General features: G+C 47.2%; 11 protein-coding genes across 11 annotated transcripts; 6 read left to right on the forward strand and 5 right to left on the reverse strand.

The window, feature by feature from the left end:
• Nucleotides 1-57: 57 nt before the first annotated feature.
• FSST1_003574 (uncharacterized protein) lies at nt 58-1,511 on the reverse strand (the record flags this gene model as incomplete). Its single annotated transcript, XM_083229666.1, has 4 exons — nt 58-655; nt 705-846; nt 895-1,178; nt 1,240-1,511. 4 exons carry the CDS (start codon nt 1,509-1,511, stop codon nt 58-60), a joined length of 1,296 nt encoding a protein of 431 aa, XP_083087004.1.
• A 521-nt stretch (nt 1,512-2,032) lies between these two features.
• FSST1_003575 (DUF3844 domain-containing protein) lies at nt 2,033-3,204 on the forward strand (the record flags this gene model as incomplete). Its single annotated transcript, XM_083229667.1, has 2 exons — nt 2,033-2,572; nt 2,629-3,204. 2 exons carry the CDS (start codon nt 2,033-2,035, stop codon nt 3,202-3,204), a joined length of 1,116 nt encoding a protein of 371 aa, XP_083087005.1.
• An 868-nt stretch (nt 3,205-4,072) lies between these two features.
• FSST1_003576 (fungal specific transcription factor domain-containing protein) lies at nt 4,073-6,717 on the forward strand (the record flags this gene model as incomplete). The annotated part of the gene is made up of 4 exons (XM_083229668.1): nt 4,073-4,233; nt 4,597-5,337; nt 5,393-5,679; nt 5,732-6,717. 4 exons carry the CDS (start codon nt 4,073-4,075, stop codon nt 6,715-6,717), a joined length of 2,175 nt encoding a protein of 724 aa, XP_083087006.1.
• Nucleotides 6,718-8,734: 2,017 nt separating this feature from the next.
• Nucleotides 8,735-10,616, forward strand: FSST1_003577 (uncharacterized protein; the record flags this gene model as incomplete). Its single annotated transcript, XM_083229669.1, has 5 exons — nt 8,735-9,229; nt 9,279-9,328; nt 9,377-9,515; nt 9,582-10,079; nt 10,167-10,616. 5 exons carry the CDS (start codon nt 8,735-8,737, stop codon nt 10,614-10,616), a joined length of 1,632 nt encoding a protein of 543 aa, XP_083087007.1.
• Nucleotides 10,617-11,971: 1,355 nt separating this feature from the next.
• Nucleotides 11,972-13,940, forward strand: FSST1_003578 (uncharacterized protein; the record flags this gene model as incomplete). The annotated part of the gene is made up of 2 exons (XM_083229670.1): nt 11,972-12,265; nt 12,327-13,940. 2 exons carry the CDS (start codon nt 11,972-11,974, stop codon nt 13,938-13,940), a joined length of 1,908 nt encoding a protein of 635 aa, XP_083087008.1.
• Nucleotides 13,941-14,436: 496 nt separating this feature from the next.
• On the forward strand, nt 14,437-14,972 carry FSST1_003579 (uncharacterized protein; the record flags this gene model as incomplete). Its single annotated transcript, XM_083229671.1, has 2 exons — nt 14,437-14,737; nt 14,794-14,972. The coding sequence occupies 2 exons, from the start codon at nt 14,437-14,439 to the stop codon at nt 14,970-14,972; spliced, it is 480 nt and encodes a 159-aa protein (XP_083087009.1).
• A 168-nt stretch (nt 14,973-15,140) lies between these two features.
• FSST1_003580 (uncharacterized protein) lies at nt 15,141-15,612 on the reverse strand (the record flags this gene model as incomplete). The annotated part of the gene is made up of 4 exons (XM_083229673.1): nt 15,141-15,218; nt 15,278-15,352; nt 15,400-15,471; nt 15,583-15,612. 4 exons carry the CDS (start codon nt 15,610-15,612, stop codon nt 15,141-15,143), a joined length of 255 nt encoding a protein of 84 aa, XP_083087010.1.
• Nucleotides 15,613-15,842: 230 nt separating this feature from the next.
• Nucleotides 15,843-17,303, forward strand: FSST1_003581 (nineteen complex-related protein 2-domain-containing protein; the record flags this gene model as incomplete). The annotated part of the gene is made up of 2 exons (XM_083229674.1): nt 15,843-15,945; nt 16,015-17,303. The coding sequence occupies 2 exons, from the start codon at nt 15,843-15,845 to the stop codon at nt 17,301-17,303; spliced, it is 1,392 nt and encodes a 463-aa protein (XP_083087011.1).
• Nucleotides 17,304-18,271: 968 nt separating this feature from the next.
• Nucleotides 18,272-19,750, reverse strand: FSST1_003582 (flavin-containing monooxygenase; the record flags this gene model as incomplete). The annotated part of the gene is made up of 1 exon (XM_083229675.1): nt 18,272-19,750. The coding sequence occupies one exon, from the start codon at nt 19,748-19,750 to the stop codon at nt 18,272-18,274; it is 1,479 nt and encodes a 492-aa protein (XP_083087012.1).
• A 969-nt stretch (nt 19,751-20,719) lies between these two features.
• On the reverse strand, nt 20,720-21,675 carry FSST1_003583 (RNA-binding protein; the record flags this gene model as incomplete). The annotated part of the gene is made up of 3 exons (XM_083229676.1): nt 20,720-21,029; nt 21,079-21,574; nt 21,633-21,675. The coding sequence occupies 3 exons, from the start codon at nt 21,673-21,675 to the stop codon at nt 20,720-20,722; spliced, it is 849 nt and encodes a 282-aa protein (XP_083087013.1).
• A 440-nt stretch (nt 21,676-22,115) lies between these two features.
• Nucleotides 22,116-22,987, reverse strand: FSST1_003584 (LITAF-like zinc ribbon domain-containing protein; the record flags this gene model as incomplete). The annotated part of the gene is made up of 3 exons (XM_083229677.1): nt 22,116-22,353; nt 22,402-22,851; nt 22,899-22,987. The coding sequence occupies 3 exons, from the start codon at nt 22,985-22,987 to the stop codon at nt 22,116-22,118; spliced, it is 777 nt and encodes a 258-aa protein (XP_083087014.1).
• Nucleotides 22,988-24,087: the final 1,100 nt, after the last annotated feature.

Here is a 24,087-nt window from a genome sequence, read left to right on the forward strand (position 1 = left end):
CGCGCATAGCCTAACCCAAATATTCGTGTTTTGCTTGCATAATTATGTAGATCTAATCTAGCCAGGCGCAGGTCGCTGTCTCAACTGCATCAAGTGCTTTAGTCGGGTCTGAACGGCAACATACTGGCGCGTTTTGGGATCGTAGTAACCTGCAACTAGGACAGCCATAACAGCCGTCTTTCCTTTTAGCTCGACGATACCGTCAACTTTGATGCACCCTCTCGAAGGTAAAGCCTTTGTGGGTTTCCAATATCGCAAAAACGCGAATGCGCCAGCCAGACTGGCAGCTTGGAGCCTGGGATCAAGCTTTGCATCAGGGCCAAATGCAGCGCCGAGGATTTCGTTGAAGCCAGGAGGCAGGTGTGCAGGATGCGCTTTGGCGTCGTGTTTTACCACCACCCTACGAGTCTGCTGTGGCATTGTGCCAGGAAGGCTATTCACTGGCACATGCTGCCAAGCAGATTCGGGAGGATCAGGCTCGCTTAGACCTGTACTTTTCGCAATATCTTGCGCCACCTGTTTTGTCAGGAAGCTAACAAATGTCCAGCAGCCCATGGCAAGGGCCTTGGGGTAGAGAGCTTTGGCAAGAAAATTGGCAGCAAGAGAATCGATGGGTCGGTCACCCCAAAAGATGCCCTCTTCATCAATCATAATTCTATATAGTTAGTATGAGGAAGGCCGACTGCAAATAGATTGGGACTTACCCAGAGACGTAGTGCATAGGTGGAGGGGCGGGTGGGAATATTATGTCTAGCCAGAATTTCCTTACGGCTACTTCCCCTCCAAGGAGTTTGTTAAAGGCAGGATTTCTCTCAACACCACGCTTGATTTCGTTTGCCAAACCATCTGAATCTCCATTAGATCGAGTGCAATTTATGACTCAATGCCACTCACTTTTAATTTCCTGTAGGAGCTTCTTATCCTGGCTGATTTTGACAAATGTTTGCCATTCCGGATCTGAACCTCGGTATGGGGGTTGCTTAACTTCCTCTGTTGTAAACGGAAAGGGAAGAAACAACAATGGCTCGTCCGGATCGTGGTTAGCCTCCGCTTCTTCCTTTTCCTTATCAGACAAAGCTTCCCATTCAGCATCAGCCCAATCAAATAGAGGATCGAACACAACTGTGCAGAAGATTTGCCAGCAAATGTAAAGTATAATAATCGTAGAAGCCCAGCGACTTAGTGAGATGTCAGAATCATAGTTGTAATAGCCACACTGCGTGTATTCCGAGAACGTACCGAAAGCGATCGAGGCGGAAATGCCATTTGACACCTCTTAAGATCCTTTTTTGCTCAACTGGGCTCATAGAAGGATCGAGTTGATTGTGACTAGATGAATTCGGGTTTGTAAAGTAGACCGGGTAGTTTTGGAGATCGGGCTTCTTTTGACGCCATGGTAGAAATGATATCCGTCGGTCGAGAGGTCGAATTTGGCAAGTGAGTATTCGTTGAGTCGAGGGTCTGTACGGGGAGAGAGCTGCTCGTCGCAGGACGACTTGTCGAGCTAACATGTCGCCTCTATATTTGCCATGAGGCGACAGATCTGGGAGAAGAAAGGCAATTCTGGTGAAAAGAGAAAAAGCGATCCCTATCGCGGCATGGGTATTCTTCAGCTAGTAAAAGACATTCTAGTAATGGCGAAGACAATTATCGTCACTGTTCCACGGTTATAGAGCCTAGGAGCCCACATTGTGCTTTAATGGACCGTGTGCGTCATAAAGACACTGTGCTACGTTATCATAGATATGACAGCAAACTCAGATCAGGGAGATCAAGATATGAAAACAGGAGTCCTGATCATAAGAGGTAGGCTAAGTCAAGTTTAATTTATGAATTATTATACTTCAAACTCTGTCTTCGAGTGTTCTGCTGTCTGCGCGCTGAAACATTGGAACTCAATGCACTGTATGACGGAACAACTCCAAGCCGCTACCCGACACGTGCATCATCCCCTTCGCGTTGCGTATCAAGCTTGCGACATTCAAGCTATCTCAGCTGGACTAGACAACAAGCTTCATCAATATACATCAAAATGAAGCTCACCATTGGGCTTAGTGCAGCCCTTGCAGGTTTTGCTGCTGCCTCTCACCAAGCCGCTACCGATCTTGCCAAAGTTTACATCCTACGAGGATCCCACCATATCGAGCCTACAACGAGTCTCACCCCGAGCGAAGCACGCCTCATCCTTCACCAGCGTCTCGCCCCTGAAGGAGAGGGAATTTCATTCCGCGATTTCACCGAATCTGACGATGAGGAGAGAATCATTTCTTTAATGAACAAATTTGGCAGAACTCCTGCGCCATTGTTTTCCGATGACACGACCGCGACGCCGCGCCAGCTAGTTATCAACATTGATGGAATGCCTACGTTCGAGTATGAATCGTTCTTTGGCTGGCTCTTCAACACAAAGCCCGACTTTACTTTGGACCCGAGCAAGGAGAATGGGGAGCACCCTGAAATCTTCCAGACCGTTGTCGCCAAGATGCCGGAATGTCCCCTGAGCCAGATTGTCGCCATGGACGACAACTGTTTCAACGGTAAAGCAGCTCTTGCAACATATAGCAGATCACAGGTAATTGGACCTCTTACACTCTTCTGTTTGTACTACCTATCTAACATTGGCATAAGGATGGTGATCACCCCACCACCCTCTTGAACGAGCTTCCTAAACTTCAGAAGCTCGCCGAGTCCGGCGAATTGCACACCACCTTGATCTTCCTTCCTCTGGTGGCCGACCACGAGAACGATTCTGGCGAGGACCAGGACCTTCGACGCCGACAAGCCGAGACCGTCATCTCCTCTATTGAGGAGGTCCAGGAAGTGCCCGCCGCCGAGACCTCATCCGTCCCCGAGACCCCAAAGTTCTCTTCAGTCCCTTCATCCATGTGCTTCAAGTCTGAGTCCGACTGCATGAAGACAACTGGCAACTGCTCGGGCCATGGTAAATGCCAGAGCAGGTATGGTGAGGGAAACAACTCTTGCTTCTCTTGCCACTGCCTTAGCACCGTGTCCAAAGCCGGTAGCGTTACTCACTGGGCCGGAGGTGCTTGCTCTAAGCAGGACATCAGCGTTCAATTCTGGCTCTTTGCTGGCTTCACCATTGCTCTCGTCACCATCCTTTATCTGGCCATCGGCATGCTATTCAGCGTTGGCGAGGAGAAGCTACCAGGAGTTATTGGTGCTGGCGTGTCCAGGTCCAAGTAGAATGAGAATGGGGAGCGGAAAGGACTATGGGAACTGTCGGGCTTCTGGAGTTGTGTAAGCCGACCAAGGGAGTTTTCACAACGTAATGACTCCAGGGCGGCATGTATCATCATATGGTGTATTTGATATACGGGCGTACAAAGGCGGAGCTTGTATTAGGTGCCTCGATAAGGGGCTTCTTTGTTAGAATGCGTTTCAATTTTTCTGAGCAGTCACTGAGTAGCAAATCATGCGGTCATTCAACCTAAGAGTGTGGCTTTCGTTTCAATGTCGCGAGGACGGGTCGTTGCTCTTTTCCCCATCATGTGATTGTGTGAATACTTCTTTGATAAGTCTACGACGGCTTACAGCACGTATGTGGAGTTTCTGGGGCCAGTATCTCCTTTTCGATTGTATTACTAGAGGCATTATCGAGGAAGCTTTGCGGCATTCCTTGTAGGAGGTTTGCTAGGCGCTGTTTAGTGAAACAGCTTAGATATGGCAATTTACAATAGGTACTGGAGGTCATTCAATTCCATACCAAATAAACAAACATATATCATAAAACCAACATAACGCCACTGTATACAAAATTGAATCTACATATCGTACCTGCTAACCTGTTTACTAGCAAGGACGGTGCTTTATCATGAGAAGGTCCGAACCATCCCGACCCCTCGACCCACCCTAAAACGGACTTTCCATGGCCCCTGTCTGCGCCTTCCTCCTGATTTGACGTCGTTTCATAAAAGGGTAGTTGCCTACTAATCTGACTGTCCTACCTGCCTAGGTATTCAACAAGCCGGGCCTCTTTTGATATCTTCCAGAACTCCGCCGGACTTGTTCTCTTATTGGAGGTTCACCGGTCTTTTTTTCCTGCACGCTCTTAATGCAATCGCAGACCTTATCTGGACCTAGCATGGTGTCGAACGCTGGTGGCCATAGACCCAAACCTGCGACGGCTAAATGGGGTGCAGCTTGCGCGCAGTGCTCTATAGCAAAAGCCAAATGCATACGGTCAAACAATGCGCCTGGATCTAAATGCGACAGGTGTGTTATTTTCTTTCTACGCCTTTCCTTACTTTCACCTACTCAGCATGTGGTCTCGTTGTGACAGACTCCGAGGGTACCGAATATTCGGAGGTCCATTCGCCGGGTCTACCGGGGCTCTTCCGCAAGCTCTCCATAATTATCCGGGGCCGTAGCATAAATGGGACTGACACAATGCATTGCATAGATGCGAAAGATTGGTTAAGAATTGTACTGAGCAGGTCCATCGGCCCCGGAAAAAGCGAACAGTTAAACCCTCGTATGTCATCCCAATCAAACACTTGGTACCTACTACATCAGTCTTGTGGATACCTCATGATGCATCACATCACGTTTCGTTGCTCACTAACACGGTTCATACAGTCGGACTGCTCAAATAGAGGAAAGACTCAATGGATTGGTCAACCTCCTGAAAGCAGGCGGGTTGACTAACGCCGACCTAGCAACTGATACCACCTGCATCCCAACTGAGGTAGACCCTCATGTTACTGATCAACAGAAGCCTTCGTCAAAAGAGAGTGAACCTTCTTTTGTGTCCAATACTCAAGGATGGTCGATTCCTGATACATACAACTCTCACGCGCCGCCGCAATGTATCTGCAGACAGATCAGTGGAGAAGTTCCTCCTCCACCAGGATCAGACCAGGAGCTTCTCAACCTCTATCGAAAGGATTTCCAGGCTCTGAACCCCTTTGTCATTATACCTAATGGTATTACAGCAACCAAACTCAGAGAAATCAGACCTTTTCTGATGGCCTCAATACGAATGGTCACATCAAATCGCAGTCTGCGATCCATGAGAGCTCAGATGTACCATTTGATGAAACACGTCGCAGACCACATGCTCATCCGATCTGAACGATCACTAGACCTTTTACTAGGTATCATTGTCATAGTTACATGGTATCAGTATCACTGCTTCATGCATGCTCAACTTAACAACCTGATTGCTTTAGCCACTACACTCGTTGGCGAGCTGGGTTTGAATCGAAGCCCAACTGTTCACGAAAGGACTAGCTTGATGGTTGTCATACCGTTCCAGCCCGAAGCACGTACAAATGAGGAGAGGAGGGCGCTCTTAGGAGTATGGTACTTATCATCGTCGTGAGTTGAACATCCTTCCACCTGATAGGCTTTTGTGAAGCTGATTTGTTTCCAGGATGGCAGTTGGTTTCCAACGGATAGAGTCCATGCGTTATACAAAATATACCCAGGGGTGTCTATCTGTGCTTGAACAGGAGAGGGAATATGAGACAGATGTGCGACTCATAGCGCTCATTCGCATACAACACTTGGCCGAGCGCATCTCGCAACTCAATGCACCCGACGAACCTACGGAGGAAGTCATCGGGTTTCCAACAGCGCCAACGTCAGCCTATGTTTCTGCTTTTCAAACCGAGCTCGACAGGATACAAAATGGGTTACCCCTTGAACTGCAAAACGACAGTAAGTGTTCTCTGGGTTTACTTGCCTGATATCACTAATCTTGCTTCTTCAGATGTGATAAAAATGTTTCTTAATGCAGTAGCACTCCGTTTATATGAGCCTCCTTTGCTTGATACTTCTCGAATAATCTCAATGTCAGAGTCTTTAACAACTCCTACATTAGGGGCTGCCTCGGCACTGGACATATTCTACCAGTCAAGAAACGCTTTGAAGCAATTCTTTGATCATTGGCTATCGATACCAATCTCTGAGTACCACAGCCAGACCACTGCGGTGGCCGCCCAACTGATCTACGGGATGACAATGCTTGGTCGATGGACAAAATTTACAGCGCAGATCCCTTTGACAAGGCCTCCCATTCCAATGCCCGAGGATACCAGCGCACCAAACCCGAATTTGGAACTATACAAAGCAGAATCGGAGCATTCGACGAGCGTAAGTCCAGCACATGCTACACCATCGGTCACAACGCCCAGTGCGTGTGAGAACCATTCTCAAGCAGCCAGTCCTATCGTTCTGCGAGAGGGTACAGACCCAAGACTACCGGCTGCAGTGGCTGCTTTACGGTCACAGATTCAAACCCAACCAGGCCTGCACTTGGACGTCACGGGGATACTGTCGGGCATATATTCCAAGTTTGAAGAGGCCAACGCGTCTGTTCAGGTGGCCTCAGCCGAACATGGTACTTCAGACCACAACCTTTGGAGTATGAGCGCCATCAAGGTCAGGATCACAAGAGCAAAGCTTGAGCGGTGGGTAGAGATAGTGGCGTCTGGAACAGCGGCGCTCAAGATCCATGATGGCGATGTCCGAGACACGGAAATGGAGGATCGGGGCAAGAGCGATAACGGCAGAGCTACCCCAACTGGTACAGCGCAACCGGGCAACGAGATACATATGGATGATTTTGGAATGCCCGATTGGAACGAAATGCCTTGGAATCCTGATATACTTCAGGGGGTTGATCCTTCGATATGGTTTGATGGATACCTGGATTGGGGAGCTGTTATGAGCTCTATGAGCAATAACGAGCAGTGAACATATCATCAGCACTGGGCTTTCCAATGCATCTTCCCGTTGATATGTGGGATTGCAGCCAGCCCACGATAACTGTTGTTGAATTATCGACTGCTGATACAGGACCGACTACCTACATAAGCCACCACAGGGTTGAAAGGAATTTATTAGGCTAATCATATGCAGCTAGTTGACCGCTGTAACACTTGCACGCCGTGTCTAAACAGTCACTCCTTGGCCTTGGTTAAGAAATTTCGAGTCATAGGTTCAGTCAAGATGGTTGGTTTCAATGTGTTGAAAGACAGATGTGGTGCATCATCGTAAGCTCTCGCTAGCCCTGCTACAAAGCTGCATGCGGCCCAAAGAAAGACATTCACACATGCGTGGATAGTAGGGCCATTAAGCCTCATCTCATAAAGGAGGTGTGCTAACACGAAAGATTTGTGGTCTAGAGATATATCATAGGTTATCTTTCATTTCTAGATTGACCGAGAAGCCTTGATACCTGATCAATGAAACCCTGCGGAGGGGATCAATACCGAGTTGCGATTTAGCCTACATACGTGGCAACACTCGGTGTATAAATAATTTTATAAATGTGTGGGCTCTTTGACCTTGTTTTAAACAAACTTCGAAAATTCTTTAGCCATTGAAGTCTCACTCTCTGTTCACCGCATTCTCTCGGATTGCCAGTTGGGCTAGGTGAGCGGCGGCTAAGGAAATGTTCACTGCAGGAGGCCGTTAGTCGCGTTACCTAATATTGGAAAATCATCTTGTAAAGGACAGTTGTGTCATGTTGCTGTACTACATTATACATATTCTTGAATCAAGAGACATGCATAGATAGGGTTTGGTAAACATTGTTTTAAATCTGATCGACGTTAGGTAGCAATAACTTGCATGTCATAAACAACTGCCCCTCCCACTTACCTGACTGTACCAAGGTAGTAAGAAAGACAATGGACGCCTTAATTTCTTCACCATCCATCTCTGGGACCTGCCTTTAGGCGAACCACGCGAAATAAATATACAAAAATAACGAAGCAAAAAGAAGAAAAAAGCGACAATGAGACTATCTTTAGCTCAATTGCAGGTGCGGCTGCCAAAATTGACTTCGCTACGGTTATCAGGCCACCCTACAGCGAAGAGGATACTATTGAGGCTGACCAGAAGCCTAGAAGGCAGGAGACGAGATTTTTATTGATAAAAGACCAGAGGGAAATAAGGCAGAAAATTCCAATGACATTGTTGATCACGCCGCTGGGATTTTATCGAGGCCTTCTAGTATCAGTTGTACGCCTTTTGCCTTTTTCTCCTACTTGCTCGATAAAATAAACAGCTGACGTGACTGAAGCTGCTGCGCCTCCCACCTGTTGTCGATACCCAATACCAATAGTCGAAATAGCCCCTCGAAGGAAAGTCGTATGGGTATGGATTTGTGTAAGTGAGCTCGGAGGGGGGGGAAGTGCACATTTGGCATTCGGTCTTATACTCAGGCAACCGTTATGAGTCTCTTGACGCATAAGCGCGCGCCTTCTGTCTACCTACCTATATATAAGGGTCCTTTCTGACAGTTTGACAGTGCGTATGTGGTTATGGAGGGATGAAGGTCTCTGTTGACCCGTGCCCTAATTGTTGTAATCCACGGTGTCCGAATTGTGATACTCGACGAATCAACACTCGCTCTCACAAGTATTTCAATTACCAAAGAGGCTCTTGCTCACCCGACAAAGTTGAAGTCGAGACTGGCACAGCATTCGATCTGGACCTCCTTCTGCCTGTAGGTAAATTATTGGTTGGGGTTGTCACGGAGGAAGAGGGTGAGGAGGAAGGGGAGCCAGGATAATATGTTTGCCAGATTCCTCATACTCATTAAAATGTTCCACAAGATCGTTCCTTCTACTATCGAGAAAGTTTGCCTTGGAAGTTCTTGGTGAAGCGAGCGTGGCCCAACCTCCAATCAATGAAAGAATTGACTGACCTAGATAGGTAGTTACACAGTTTGAAGACGACAAAAGGCTGAAGCACATATTGAGCCATGCCATTTATAAGAAGGAACACAGTACCTCATCCAACTCTACCAGTACACAATGGCCATCCCCGAGCCACATTCAGGTACTTTGACTGGGTAGCCACAGCTACTTCCGTCATATGGACTGAGCAAGATGAATGGAAGAAGCAATACAAGATGGTCAAGTATTCAGCTTCAGAGCATAACAAACCCTTCACCGATATGCTAAGGGAAAGGAATGGCTATGACTGTCCAGAAGTCTCGTTCGTAATGGATAAGCACCCGTCAACTCGTGGAGAGCATGAAACATTATGTGTTGAAGCGTTCTGCCAGGGTGCTGATTGGGTTCTTCTTGGAAATGACCCAACTACAATTCGAGGCCATCAACTAGCAAATGTGGAGGAGCCCAAAGCCTGGATATCGGATCGAAACTATTGGCATCTCAGAGACACTGCGACCGAGTCTCCCTCGTATGAGAATATATTAGGTCGCCTTGAGTTCTACAAGGTCTTACAGAACGAGGTGCGTATGAACTTCGTTTTTCTCCATCATTGCGACTGACCTCCTGTAGCGGTTTCGTGAGGGTCCATCAGGAGAGATGATAGGGCCCATCCGGCATCTGTGAGTTACTGCATAGACGTGGAATATGGTTCTTATTAACCTTGAAAGATTTGTTAGTAATCCAGATGGAACAAGCGTAATGGCAATCTTGAAGACAGCAAATCAATTTCAAGCCCCTGCTCTTCATGATCTTTTTGCAAACTACATTACGACAAGTCCAACTCCAAGTATCAAACTGAAAGTCTCTGTAAGCCAGGAGATACCGAAACCTGAAACATGGCTTAAATCACTGACAACCTATTTCATTGCCCAGGACTTCTGGAACACAAGTTACGTTATCAGCTTCGCTCTACCATTTTATGCGGTTGGTCTAAGCGGAAAGCAGGATAGACGTACGCTTCATGACCCCAAATCCATATTCCGTGCTCGCTACACCCTAGATTCTTTGAATATACAGGGACTACGTCGACTTCTAGGATACTCAGAAGACTCCCGCCTAGAAGGGAAACTAGTACTGCACGAGGGAGTGTATTCGTTTGCCACGACCGGTGTGACCGAGGAGCATTGGACGGCATATTGCTTTGATGATGACTTCTATGAAAGTGAACCACGACTACTAGAGGAAGGAGAAGAACTGGAGAGCTCCGAAGGGTTTGTAGACCCAATTATAGTTGAGGTTGAGGTGAAAGATACCGCGGCCCAGTGGCGTCCAAGGCAATATTCGCTTGTTGCTTTGGCGATACAGCTTGACAAGATCCATGGACATCATGCACGCATACATGATGTGTTCAAACACAGTCTAGATTCCTATGTATGTGAGACCCCATAGCACTGGAGACTTTATATCGCTCATAACTTTTATGTCCAAGAAACATTTGACGGGGCTGACATTTTACAGACACCCATCACCAGAGACGGCCCCAGCAGGAATCTAAATCCTTCGAACAAACAAGACTGGAAAAAGTTCCCTGAACTATTGAGCAAGGTGATATTTTACAATACGAAAAACGTCGAAGAAGTCGAGATCTTCCTGGCAAATGATGTCAAGTTGAGCCCAGCCGGCATGCCTCAAGGAGAACTCTGGCAGAGTCTACGAAGCGACGTCAAAGCTATAAAGGCTTTACGAGCAATCGAGGGAAAGATCAAAGAGCTAAGGGATATCGGGGACAAGCTTGAGGAGACAAAAAGATCATTCGAGGAACTCAGGCGTGAAGTATATTCTTTACCCCATGCTCTGTCGTTTCGCTCGGCAATACTGACGTTTTGTCTTAGAGGAAGCTCGATCGTGCAGATGAACAACAAATCAGAGATGAAAGAGCCAAGGAGTTTGCAATTGCAGCAGTTGTAATTATGCCCCCGTTGTTCCTGATAGACGCAAGGTTAACATGACACAGTCATTTGCTATCCTGTCCTTGATTGCTCAAGTTTACAGTGGAAAACCGCAGAAAGGCGATGAAGCATCCTGGCCTGGGTACCTCTTTCTTGTGGTATCATTTATCGTCATATGTACAGCGGGAATATTATATATGCTCCGGGAACATGTTGCGTTTTATGGCAAAGAGCTCAAGGCAAAACTCAATGAATTTCCCAGGAGAATAAGGCTAGGTCTATGGTATGATACAGTCATTCGTTTGGCAAAGAAATGTTTGGGTTGGATGTGGAATCGTTCTGGGTTTGCGTTCTTTGTCGAGGTCTTGAAACAGGGTTTGAGAAGAGAAGATCCAGGACTTCCTATGTGAGAGTCATTGTAAGTCTAGTATATCTGTCTCAATTTGACTCTTGTTCTTAATCGGACGCTGTTCTCTCGACGGTTTAACTGACAACTGACATAACACACTTGTCTAGTTTGACAAACTACAATAGGGTTTCCCACCTACTTTGCACAGATGTTTTGAGGAGAGGTCATTGAAGTTAGCCCGAGGAAAGTGCTTACACAGTCAAACACAACATACACGAGTCAGGCCCTGCGGGATTGAGTTACGAGAACTGAAGGACGCACCAGAAGTAGGGGCTGCGAATCTGTACCGTCAGGAGCGAGCCATATTTTCGGATTAACACTGTAGTTTGTTATCATTTGACATCAACTAAATGCGGTCGTACCATGTTCGAAAAAAGGCGACTGCCGCAAGGAGGTCATGGGATTCTGGCAATGGCTGCAAAGGGTTAGTTGCAGGCCTCAAAATATAAGGCTACCAGTCAATGCCTCTTGGTCGCCTTCTTCACATGCATTGGAACCTTTTGGCCGACCGAGTCCCTGGGATTTAGGCATTAACTTGAAGATGATCATATCCGAGATATGACACGTCTTGCGACGTCAATGGCATAGCCAAGAGAGAGTCTCAAATGTAACCTGACACCATCGAGGGGTTGTGTCATACACCATCTTCCCCTCTGTTGGGGAGTTACAACCAATTGCTCGCTGACAGCCTCGTTTGAGGGACAGCTTGGAGGGGTGACAGCTCACCTCGCATTTTAATGGCATGGAGCGTTGTCAGCAAATCATGGAGTATGTTTTCAATTTGAGGCTTTGAAGAGTAAGGTGTCATGATGCCCGACTACTAACTCCCAAGCTCTCACTTCAAATGCAGTTGGGCGCCATTGCCTTATAGCTCAGCTGGCTGCTTCAGAAGGCAACCCTCGGAATATCTGACACCTGACTCACTTCTCTCTTCTCTCAACACCATCAAAGCAAACATCGTGGCTATGGCAGTGACAACTTGTTCTGTCAGTGGAATCGAGAGCCTTCTCGGAAAGGCAGGACTAGACACGCCTATCCCGGAATACCCCGGCGCAGATATTGTGCACAATCCGCAGGACATATTCCGAGTATATCTCGCCGAAACAATACAGAAACTCACAAATTGTGATAGACTGGTTGCCTATGATGCTATTCAAACATCCAACGTTACAGGAATGGGGGACCTTGTGGTTGTTGCCCCAAGACTGAGACTTCAGGGTATCAATAACGAAGACCTTGCGAAGGACCTTCTTCAGAAGGTGGGAATATACTGAAATTAATCCAAAAGAATTAAGGGATACTGACATGGGCCACAATTAGTTACCAAGAACACCTCCTTTTGGGTGCCCTCTTCGAGACGGTATTCGTCTCCAAGTCTTCTTCTCCCCAAGCACGCTGCCCCGACTTCTGCTATCGTATATCAGTGATAGAAGCGTATCATATGGTTATGATACGTCTCTAGGACTAACTGATCGGGTGGCGCCTGAAGGGCGAAAGAAGAAAGTCATCGTGGAGTACTCATCCCCCAACATGGCGAGCGAGTTCCAAGTATCACACTTGCGCAGTACGCTTTTAGGCACCTATGTGGCAAATATCCATGCCAGTATGGGTTGGGATATTGTTAGAATGAACTACCTGGGAGACTGGGGTAAGCAAATTGGTCTCCTTGCTGCAGGTTGGCAGCGGTTTGGCTCCGAGGACGAATTTGCAAAGCAGCCTCTTCGCCATCTCCTTCAAGTGAAGCACAAAATCGAAGAGCTTTTCAAGCCAGAAGTAGAAAAGTGTAAAGCTATGAAAGCGAATGACCAAGACGCCTCGGAGATTGAGTCGCAAGGCCTGTACGCCGAGCGTGATGATTTCTTCAAGAAGATGGAAGACAAAGACCCGGGGGCCATTGCATTGTGGCAACGCTTCAGAGACGCTACCATCAAAGATCTGACAGACTCTTACGCACGACTCGGAGTTACCTTTGATGAATACTCTGGAGAGTCGCAGGTTACTCCCGAGTCCATCGCCGAAGTGGAACAAGCTTTGAAAGAGAAGGGGGTTTATGAGGAGCACGATGATTCCTGGCAAATCGACTTTTCGAAACACGAAGCAAAGGGGTTGTCCATTGCGGTATTGCGATACAGAAACGGGACTACCTCATATCTGTTGCGCGATGTTGCCGCAGTGCTCGACCGGTTCAAGGCACATTCCTTCGACAAGATGATCTACGTCGCTGCGATGGAGCAAGAGATGCATTTCAACCGAGTCATCAAGACACTGAAGCTCATGGGTCGTCAGGATCTTGCCGACCACATCCAGCATACATCTTTTGCCAAAATCAATGGCCTTCCAGAAGAGTTGAAGGGCGCAGAGCTGTTGAGTGATTATATTGACGGTTGTCGATCCATGGTACAGGCCGATCTTGAAGAGGAAGATGAGGGAATCTCCCATGTTGATAGTTCGGAGAGGTCAGTGGATATACTTGGTCTTACTGGGCTGTTTGTTCAAGATCATTACCACAAGCGCAACACGTCTTATACAAGCGACACAAAAAAGATGGCACCCCTCGAAGGCGAAACAGGTGCGGCCATTCAAAATTGCTATGCCAGACTCTTGAAGAAATTAGGATCGGAACCCACCAACTTCGACTACGCAACTCTAGACTATGCCTCATTGGAATCAGAGGACTATGCCGAACTATTGCGTATACTGTTGCAGTACCCAGATGCAGCACACGGCTCGTTCAAGTCACTCGAGCCATCGTTTATAGTCGGGTATTTGTTACGCTTAGTTGATCAATTATCGGTCACGCTTGATGATGACGATGAGAAAGATTGGACCGACCAAGAATCTGCGAGCGAAGCAAGACTTGCTCTCTACGAGAATGCAAGGCAAGTTTTTGGAAATGCGCTGAAGCTCCTAGGTGTCACCCCATGGAGTCTTTGAGAATGGTTATGCAGTTTTGTCTCCCTGCCTTTGTATTTGCAGGCTGGAATATTTGCAACGTTGGCGTATCCGTTCAGACTGACCTGTTCGATTTATATCTTGCTTTAATTGATTATTAACATAGATCAATACCATGAGTTCAAACCCTCCAAGTTTTCAGTGAGTTTATATACAAACCATGTTGAAATGCGTTCGGATTCAGAAACAGGCGATGTCTATGTTTAAAACTACCCGATATCATCACAATTGACAAGTAAGAATCTCATGTGAAACGTTGCTGATGGATCGGAAGTGACTACCTGAATCGTCCTCTCAAATCGTGGCTCGGGACAAACGTTCCGGGGCTACACTACGTACATCGTCATCATCAACCTCCCATCTCCCAACTTGACAATGTGAGAAATTACTCCCTAAATAACCTCAGATATCTCGAAACTAATATTACCAGACCTCACAACGAAACTCTTTCTTGCAATACACCTTCAAGACTTACATCATGGGAGACGACGCCCCGCAAGACACCCCGCAGCAGGCGTGGTGGGATGCTTTTCCTGAGCCAAAGGCCGAGTGCCCTCGGACTGACCCAGCTATCATCTCCAAGCTCATTGAAGTGAACGCAGCTCTTGGAAAGACCGCGCAAAGAGATTTTCTCTTGGTTGACGTTCGAAGGACTGACTGGGAGGGTGGCACTATTGCCACCTCTATCAACCTCCCTGCTCACACGTTCTACCAGACTCGTCCTCAGGTCTATCAGCTTGTCAAACAGGCAGGTGTTAAGAGAATTATCTTTTATTGCGGTAAGTACTTTATTGTCCCGAGAAGCTACTCCAACATGTTGCTCATAATACTCCAGGAAGCTCCAATGGTCGAGGTCCACGATGCGCTAGGTGGATGCAAGACTACCTCGACGAGGTTGATGAGGCTGACATCAAGGCTGAGATTCTGACCGGAGGTATCAAGGGTTGGCAAAAGGCCTACGATGGCCAGTTGATGGACTTTTACGACGAAAAGGCCTGGGAGAAGAAGGAGTAAGGATGGGCACAGTAGAACAGTCGAGGGTATCCTCTCTTGTTTGTCTATTAAAGACGTGTTCCCAAGCAAAGTTCTCGTAGGAACGTGTCTCAATTTTCGACCTTAACGCCAATAAAGATCACATAATATCTATCATCTCTTCCCGTGTATCCACTGCCGTCAGGAGGTTTATCGTTCTGCTCGTCGGTCGTCTCCGCCGATTCGTTCCAACGCTTCGAGCATCACCACTGAGTTGCCGCGGATGACCTGATAATATGTTAGCAATGAATTCTGTGATCAAGATAGCGGGAGGGTAGGATACGTACAACCATGCCGATTCTGACCTTCTCACCGTTGTCCTTCTCCTCCACCGCCTCGTCAAGAACGATGTTAAGGAAGACCTAGTCTTGTCAGCTTTTTCCAGTTTAAATCGCAAGGAGTTCCATACATCGTAACCGCGGAGGACGCCAATGACCTTTCGGCTGCCGTTCAACTGAACGAACAGTCTCTTGTCGAGGTACTGTAGAAAAGTTAGTTATTGATCAAACCCAGCAGATTACAAGGCTTCAGGCTGTCCAGAGGTTGGAGGAGAATCTGATAGCTATGCGACTCAGAAGATATTGATACGGACCTTCTTGAGCTCAGGTTGCGCGGGCGCCATCTTAAGCAGTAAATGTAGAATAGCTTGGAATGCTGTTTTATGCGACGCGATCGCGGCCTGGAGCTACTAACATTACATTTCACAGCTAAACGGAAATTCAACGTCACGTGAAGATAAGATCTGGGCCAAATGCACGTCACTTTAATCCTCCTCAGGCGCGTGTCGTCGCGAAACTTTGCCTTTTTTAACTGAAATGCGCCAGGAATAGATATTAAAAAGACAATCACATCATGAGTTTCGCTGCAAAACGGAAAGCCAAAGTCATCAAAGTCACCGATGAGGATGACCCAAACGAAGGCGTCACATCGCCCACAGGCGACAATGGTACCGATGGTGAGTATTCCCAGATTTTGGATATGCGACTCTTGCTGATGAGATCAAGGCTGACCCTTGCAAATACAGAACCCTCTAAACCATTATTCGGCACAAAATCAGGTCGGAAACCCTTCAAACAGTCAGGCTTGAGGAAGAGCTTCAACCCAGCGGGCGGCGAGAGTCTCGGGGATGCGTCGACTACCAACGACGATGAGGACGACGGGCCAGTGGTCGTACGACCGGTTATCAGTCGATCAGGCTCGTTGAAGGGAAAGAAAAAGCCGAACAAGTCTTCCAGGTTATCATTTGGTGGCGATGATGGCGCTGCAGGCGGCGACGAGCCTACTGAGGTGTTCACTCCTAAGAAACTACCTTTGGGGCGTGCATTGGAAAATAGCGCTATAAAAAGAGGGCTGGGTACGAAAGGACTTCCTATGAGATCGATCGGAGACGATGACGACCGGCCCAAGTACAGCAAGGAATATCTCGAAGAACTGCAATCATCTACACCTAATACCCCCCAAAAGTCCTCCACATTACCTCCCGACGATAGCGATTTGATGGATCTGGACGCTTCGGAGCTGGAGGGCGCACTTATTGTCGATTCAGCAGAGTTAAACAGCCAACCACAACCTACAGCTATTCTATCCGAGGCTGAAATTCGCGAGAAGAAGGAACGGCGTCAGCGGTTGGCCCTAGAGAAGGACTTTCTGTCAGTTGAGGACGAGGACGATCCATTCGCACGGAAAACGAAGGACGATACACGTTTAATAGCAGAAGATGAAGATCTGGGAGAGGGATTCGACAATTATGTTGAAGACGGCGGGCTCTCTCTAGGCAAGCGTGCTGAAAAGGAGAGACGCAAACAAGATCGAAGGATGATGGAAGAGCTTATTACGGCAGCTGAGGGCCATACTTCGGATTCCTCATCCGACAGCGATGCTGAGCGACGAATCGCATACGAAGCCGCGCAGACACGCGCCGGCATGGATGGTCTGAAGAAGCCCCGGAAAGATCCCAGCCAAGACCTACTACAGGCACCACCAAAGATATCATCTCTCCCTAGTTTGACAGAATGTCTAGCTCGTCTGCAAACTACGCTAAAAGGTATGGAGGATGAGATGAAAGGAAAGGAAAACCGGGTGGAAAAGCTCAAGAATGAACGGCAAGAAATCATGAAAAGAGAAGGAGAAGTACAAGCTCTGCTAGATGAGACGGGGCGCAAGTATCAAGAGGCGATGGGACAAGGGCAAGTGGCTGAAGGAAAGGCTGTAGATGTCCCTGCGAATGCCCCTGTTGAAATGGTAGGCGTAAGAGGTTTGGAAACACTGGGCATGCCGACGACTAAACCGGAAGATGAGGAGATGCGACAATAGGAAGGAGAAAGACGTTTGTCCCCCTGTAACCAAGAGACCGCTTCTACTAAACAGAGCCTTCCTAGATACGTCCCACGACGAAGAAGTAATGACATCAAGGATACACCTTGACGATTTGTCCCAGAATGACTGATAGATCTTTCAGGGTTTAGTATTGCAATGGTGTCGTTTTATATCAATGAAGAGCAAAACCACGATCACCTGAAAGTAAACTCCAGTCATCATGATAACCATAGCCAGGGGACAATAGACAGAGCTGTAGTGCCCTGAGGAGTTACAAGACCACGACTCGCTCACTCAACCCACAGTACTCAAGAAGTGATGTGACTCTATCTTGATCTGATATGATCTGATTCGGCCAAACTATGAACAACAGGGGCATTGTGTTACGCCTGATTTGAATATCCAAGTCCGTGACTGGCTGAGTCGGGTTCCATTGAAGGATCCCAAGACAACGGAGGATGCAGATCCCGGTGATTCGACTACTGAAAACCAGAGGGCCATTATTCGGGAAGTAGTAATAAACAAGCTCGGCTGGAACTTGTTTCCCAATAGTTTCGAGACCAGTGATGGTGTAAAATGAAGGAATCGAGAAATAACCGATCGAGATGCTGCAACTTAGCCAAGACAACCAATAGCTAAAAGACGGGAGCGGCCTCAGATGGAAGTAGTTAAGAGTGTCCCATTCTCCAATCTTTCTTGTTGTAGAAGCTTGGTTTTGCACGTGGCTCTGGCTTTGACTTCCAATAAACAAGCCATGCTAAAGCCCGGCACCCAGCCTGCTAATCAGTCTCAGCCGTCATTCAGTCGACACAAACAATCACAGTGTGATGGAAAGAGCATATTCTTACAAACACAGTCCAATGCCTCATCATTCATAAGTCGTTTGCCCAATGTAAGCCAAGCAGCTTCCAAACGCTGCACATGGCATTGTTATTTCCTTCCCAAGAGTATACATGGAATGACTCTCAAATGTCCTTCTTCCCTTGTCCTCCGCTATAGAGAAGACCGCTCGTTACATCGCCCAACATATACGCACACCAATCTTTGGCCAAGCTCACTCGTCCGTACCACGGGCCTTCGTTAGTAACCTTTGGCATGCGCTCTGCAGCCTTGACAAAGTAGTTACTTGTGGCATTAACGGGCAACTTCTTCGGCTTGAGTCTGTCCTTGTCATCGAGTACAGGCATGACACTTCTCGACCCCGTCTTTTCCATTTCCTTGATGACATTGGTCAATAGCTTAGCCATGAGAACAGCACCAGGTGTCCACGAAGTGGTCACGTAGCCCATCACGAAACCCATGTTGGGAAGGGAATCGACCATGCAGCCACGCCAAGTATAATGTGAGCCGACATCAAGAGGCTGGCTATCTACTGACGGGACAATGCCACCGAAAAGCTGAAAGTGTAGGCCTGTTGCAGTGACAATGATGTCGGTTTCGAGCTTGCGACCGGATTTGAGGAGAATGCCGTCTTTTGTGACAGTCTGGATGGTGTCTGTCACGATTTCACAGTTGTCTTTGTGCAGAGCCTTGAAGAAGTCTCCTTCGGGACACATACATAATCTCTGTTCGAAAGGGTTGTAGGCGGGGTTGAAATGGACATTCACATCAACGTCTTTTGGCAATTCGCGCTGCATTTCTCCCATGAGAAGCTTGCGGCCAAACTTGGGAAATTTGAGGAGTATTTGGGTGCTGATAAGTTCCATCAGGACATCTTTCCAGTAAATAAGCCAGTATGCCCACGACCAAGGAAGAAGCGTGCGTAGGCAAAAGTCGAGATTGGATGTTACAGGTCGAGAGATGACGAACGAGGGACTGCGCTGAAGCATAGTCACCATGCTGGCCTTTTCAGCAAGTGATGGAACGACTGTAATGGCCGTAGCCCCTGAACCAATGACAACAACACGTTTGTCCGAGTAGTCAAGGTCTCCAGGCCACCATTGAGGATGAACGACTTTGCCTCCAAAGTCCTCTATGCCGGGAATCGTTGTCTCCAAAGCCTTGTCGTATGAATAATACCCTACGCAGCTGATGACAAAGTTTGCGATAAACGTCTTGCACTGACCATCCGCTTCGACCTCTAGTTTCCAGTTTTGCTCGTCAGTTCGCCATTCACACGCCGTCATTTTGTGGGTGAACCGAATCTTTTCTCTTATACCAGCAGCATCAACAGCCTCTTCTAGATACTCTATGATTTCTCCAGCTTGTGCCATCTTGTGCTCGTGTCTCCATGGGTGCCATGGTAGACCGAATGAAGTCATGAACGAGTCGGACCGGAAGCCTGGGTATCGAAAGAAGCGCCATGTTCCGCCAATGGCTTCTCGTGCCTCGAGGATCGTGTACGAGCGATTGGGGAGTTTTTCGTTAAGGACATGGGCGGTGTTGATACCAGAAAGGCCGGCGCCGAGAATCAGAATATCATGGTGTTCAACCGGGTCGGGCATTTCGATAGGAATTAGCAATGTTGAGATTGTCGTATCGCGTGGTAGTTGTTGAGAAGCTGAATTTACATTGGGAAATAGGTTCCCCTGTACCTGTAGGTACTTAGCAGACACTACAACTCATAGCCTACCGCTAGTGCCCACATCTCCTATGACGCCACAGAAGGTCTTTCTCCGTCTAATTGGTGCTTTCATGGGGGCTTCAGAAAGATTATAATGTCCTATACGAGTGTTATCTATTCCACAACTTTCCTATATCAATATATCAATCTCCATTGGCCGTATTGTTGGGTTTTCGGGTACTAAGCAACAGAAGATAAAGATCTGACATCGGCCCGCTAACGTAGATCATCCCTAGCATATAGTTAGGTACCCTTAAGATCAAGCTTCTACTCTTGGCAAACCGTAATTGTCAGGAGAGTAAACGTTGATATTCCGACGTTTATCGTTAAGAAATAATTCATCACAACTCCACCGGTAAGTTTATTTATTCCTCTAGGGCCATGTTCAGCCCAGTCATCCTCATAGTAATTAGCTTCTCTCTTGTCGTCTACTATAAAACAAACCCTTTCTTGAGACTAGGAGTACCTACAGGTAGTTTTGAATTTCGCATAGCTTTCTCTCTACTCAAACATAGATGGATAGAAGCTGCTGAATAGGCAAGTAACTCATAATAATCACAGCAGGAACTCCAGACAACGAAGGGTTCCCAAATCTGTATCTGGTTTGTTGATGAACCACGATGCAATGCTCATCAAGCCGTCTTCCAAATACATTTAACAAGAAAGCCCAAGCCAGTGTTGACATAAATTTATCCAACACATAACCTGCCACCTATCCATCTATTTCACAATCATAATACACATCTAAAGTCTTTGATATAATGATAGCTCCAAACACCTGCATCATCGAATAGCATTCCCTCCCCATCAAATCTTTTAGGCCGTTCACTCGTAATTTGTAACTTCAAACCTAATCCATTCTGCGCCAGTTGTTGGATACCATCGCATTGTTCGTCTCAGACTTGTTTGGGCGAGGGTTGTTAACTCGATCGGCGACCCGACGACCCTCTCGTGCATCTAGTTGACGACCCACGAGCTTCTGGGGAACCCTCTCAGAAATCGACACCTTCAGCTGGCCTCCTGGGATTTCCTTCCTGTTAAGTCTTTCCACTGCTAAGCTTGCTTCTTCTTTGGTGTCGAAATCGACAAAGCAGTAGTGGTGGTTTCCAGGCAGAATCTTCTTACTCTCGTGAGGTGTAATTCGTTTCCCGATAGCAGCCCTGAGTTTCAGGTTAGAAGACACTTGTGTGTGTATGTCTAAATACTTACGGTTTGAAACAAGAGAATATCTGTGCCAGTTCTTCCTGGTGTTGAGCTTGATCGATCATTTTGCCTAAGCCTCCAACGTACAGTCTTCGTCCACCGTGATCCCTTGCCACGTCTTCGAAGTGATCGATAGCCCAGTTAGGACCCTTGTTCTCGCCTCTGCCGTTGTTTTGGCTCATATTGTTGCCGTTCATGCTCGATTTGGCATTCCAGTCACCCCATCTGCGAGATGTTGCATCTTCGTTTTGAAATCCACGACCTTCACGGGGCTTCTTTGGTTCACATGGTCCGACCTTCAAAGTCCTTCCATATACAGTAGCAGATAGAGACGAAAGAGCTCTCTCGGCAGTCTCGCGGTCGTGGAAGTCGACGAAGCAATATCCGGGATTTCGAGCGCTGATGGGATCGACCGAGATGTGAATCTTATCCAAACTATCGAAACCGTTTCTCGCTAGGACTTCTTCTACTTCAAAGGGCTTTGCCTCGTAAGGGAGGTTGCCTATTGAAAAATCGAGTGTCAGCTTTCGTCCTAGAGGCTATACTGGGGATGATCATACCTAGATAGATGCGCCTCCCGGCAGCGATAGCTTCTTGTTCCATAACGATGAGCTGCACGTAAGATCAGCAGTAATGCCGTATGCTTGAGAGATCACAAGGGAGGGCGGTAGGTAGAGGAAAGCTTGAAATTTGCAAAAAGGGCTCCCTTCAGTTTAGTGAGCCTCCTTGCGGACCAATAAGAAAGTGTTTGCAACCACCCCGCGAAGACCCTGAATGAGGGGCGATGCAGTGTGGATAATAAGCCGAGACGACATTTATCCATTCTCCAGTCTATCGGCAAGCCGTTAGACATAGGCTTCCACCAAACAGTTTGGAATATATACAATCAGAAAACAAGTAAAGGTATTTGTACACGTATAGTCCGTGCAACCGATATTGCATGCCCCTTGTGGATATCCTAGTCCAACCATAACTCCTTGAAATGTGGTCGAATTGTCAAAGTGCTCTCCTGACTCTGGTATCAATTTTTGATTTCTTTAATCTCACTTACTCATCCTCGAACTGCTGGACATGGATGGCGAGCCAGCAGAGGGATATCGTGAAAGTTCCCTCATGTGCTCGGGAGTTCCCAACGCCTTCATGTCTTTGGATCCCCATTTTCGTATGGCTACTTTGTGGTCGCAGTTCGTGCAGTAATGTGATGTATGAGCAGCCCATTTTCCAGCATAGGGAACAGCAGCACCGGCGATTGTCGTAAACCCAAGAACAGTTGCAGATATACTGGTATCAATTAGCAGGGGGGCTTGGATACTCGAGTGAAAATCTTACTGTGTGACTTTTGATGAGGTTTTCTTCACTCGTGTCTCGGCGCGGTGCATACAAAAAGGACAATCCACAAACTTGGGGTGATCTCCAAGTTCAGTAAGTGGTGTTACGTATGTGACCACTTCATTGCTGTTGTAGGAAGGCGGTTGTGGTGTAAACCCGCTATTGTCAGGATGTTGTAGGAGTACTTGAGGAGCGTAACCACCTGTGCTGTATGGTGATTGGTGTTGGGACGCATAAGATCCCGGACTATATGGATACTGGGTCGTAGAATTGCGCGCTGGTAATGGAGGCGGATAATCGTCCAGGGTTCCTATAGGGATAGGGGCTTCATTGAATCGCTTATCTGACTCTGAATCAACCGGTATTGGGGCGTCGTGGTATTTCATCATAGCATAATTGGAATTCACTACTTCAGGAAGACCCTCATCATCGACTACACTGCGAATGATTCTGTTGGATGTTAGAAGGCACCAGGTTGAGCTACTTGTCAGACTTACGCTGAATTCGGACGTGACTGTGGTAGATTCTCATGTGATGGCTTTTCCAGTAAAACCGAAGGGGGTGAGATGTGTTGTATTGTTGCCATTTTGTATTGCTAGTCTTTCAGAAACCGGTGTAAGATAACCAAAAACTAGGCTCATTGAAATGGTTGTGAGTGGGGGACAAGAGATCCTTTATGGACATCAAGCTAAGAGCTGACAAGCTTGCTAAGCTCCTACCATGTAACTACACAGCCGATGGATCATCTGTAACACCATTAAGCGCAAGGGCGAGTGGCTGAGCCTCAGCCCAGAAATCAGCCAACGGGTATGAGGTCTGTGACGTCGAAGGATTCGGTATGTGGCTGTCTATGCTCTTTTAGGGTCACTACGGTTGCATAGATACAGGGGATAAAGTGCCTATTCTCCACCCATTGGCGAGCACTATGTAAAGGGTGGCGTGGAATTCTCTCTCTCGAGTCTCTCAACCGGATAAGGCTGAACTGACCGCTGCCTTGATACAACTTTGTCATCTTTGCTAAATGTTGAAAAAGTAGACAGTTCCAACTATTACTGCCTTACCGATGATGGGTGGCAATTGCGATTGGATGTGCGATGATTGCCACAAGGGAGCGGAAAACCGGCAGCAATGAGGATGTGGCAGTGATAGCGTCATATTGATGGTAGATCAATGTTGGTGTTGTTTCGGCCAGTTCTATAAACTTTTTTTTTTTGGTAAAGGTGAAGGTGATAATAGTTGAGCTCAAGGTTTGTTTGACGAGAGAATCAGTTCTGGAAAGAACCCTGGAAACCTACCTGGGTACAAAGGACAAAGGTACTTCTGTCCTTCGCACCTGCCGGCTTACAATAGCATTAACAACAGTTGATCGATTAGAAAGTCGAGACTCGGCAGATGACATAAAGCAAAACACAAAAAGAACCCTGTGATTGTGTTTCTTTTTCCTTCCTACCTAGTTATAACATTCCATCATCTTGAAGGCTTTCTGGACTCAGTCAACCTTTTTCTACATTAGACAAACCACAGAATCACACGGTTCTCCTCTGATATAATGAGTTTCACGGCCTTTCTCTTCGTCAAACATAGCAATTGATCTTAATTCGGTAACTTAATTCTAAATAATAGACCTCGGTACTAAAGATCTCCATTCATGACAGCTCCCCCACTCTTGCCCCTCCCATCCCCCAG

The sequence above is a fragment of the Fusarium sambucinum genome, chromosome I (genome assembly GCF_050947815.1).
Source record: "Fusarium sambucinum isolate potato_lamoka chromosome I, whole genome shotgun sequence".
Taxonomy (NCBI): domain Eukaryota; kingdom Fungi; phylum Ascomycota; class Sordariomycetes; order Hypocreales; family Nectriaceae; genus Fusarium; species Fusarium sambucinum.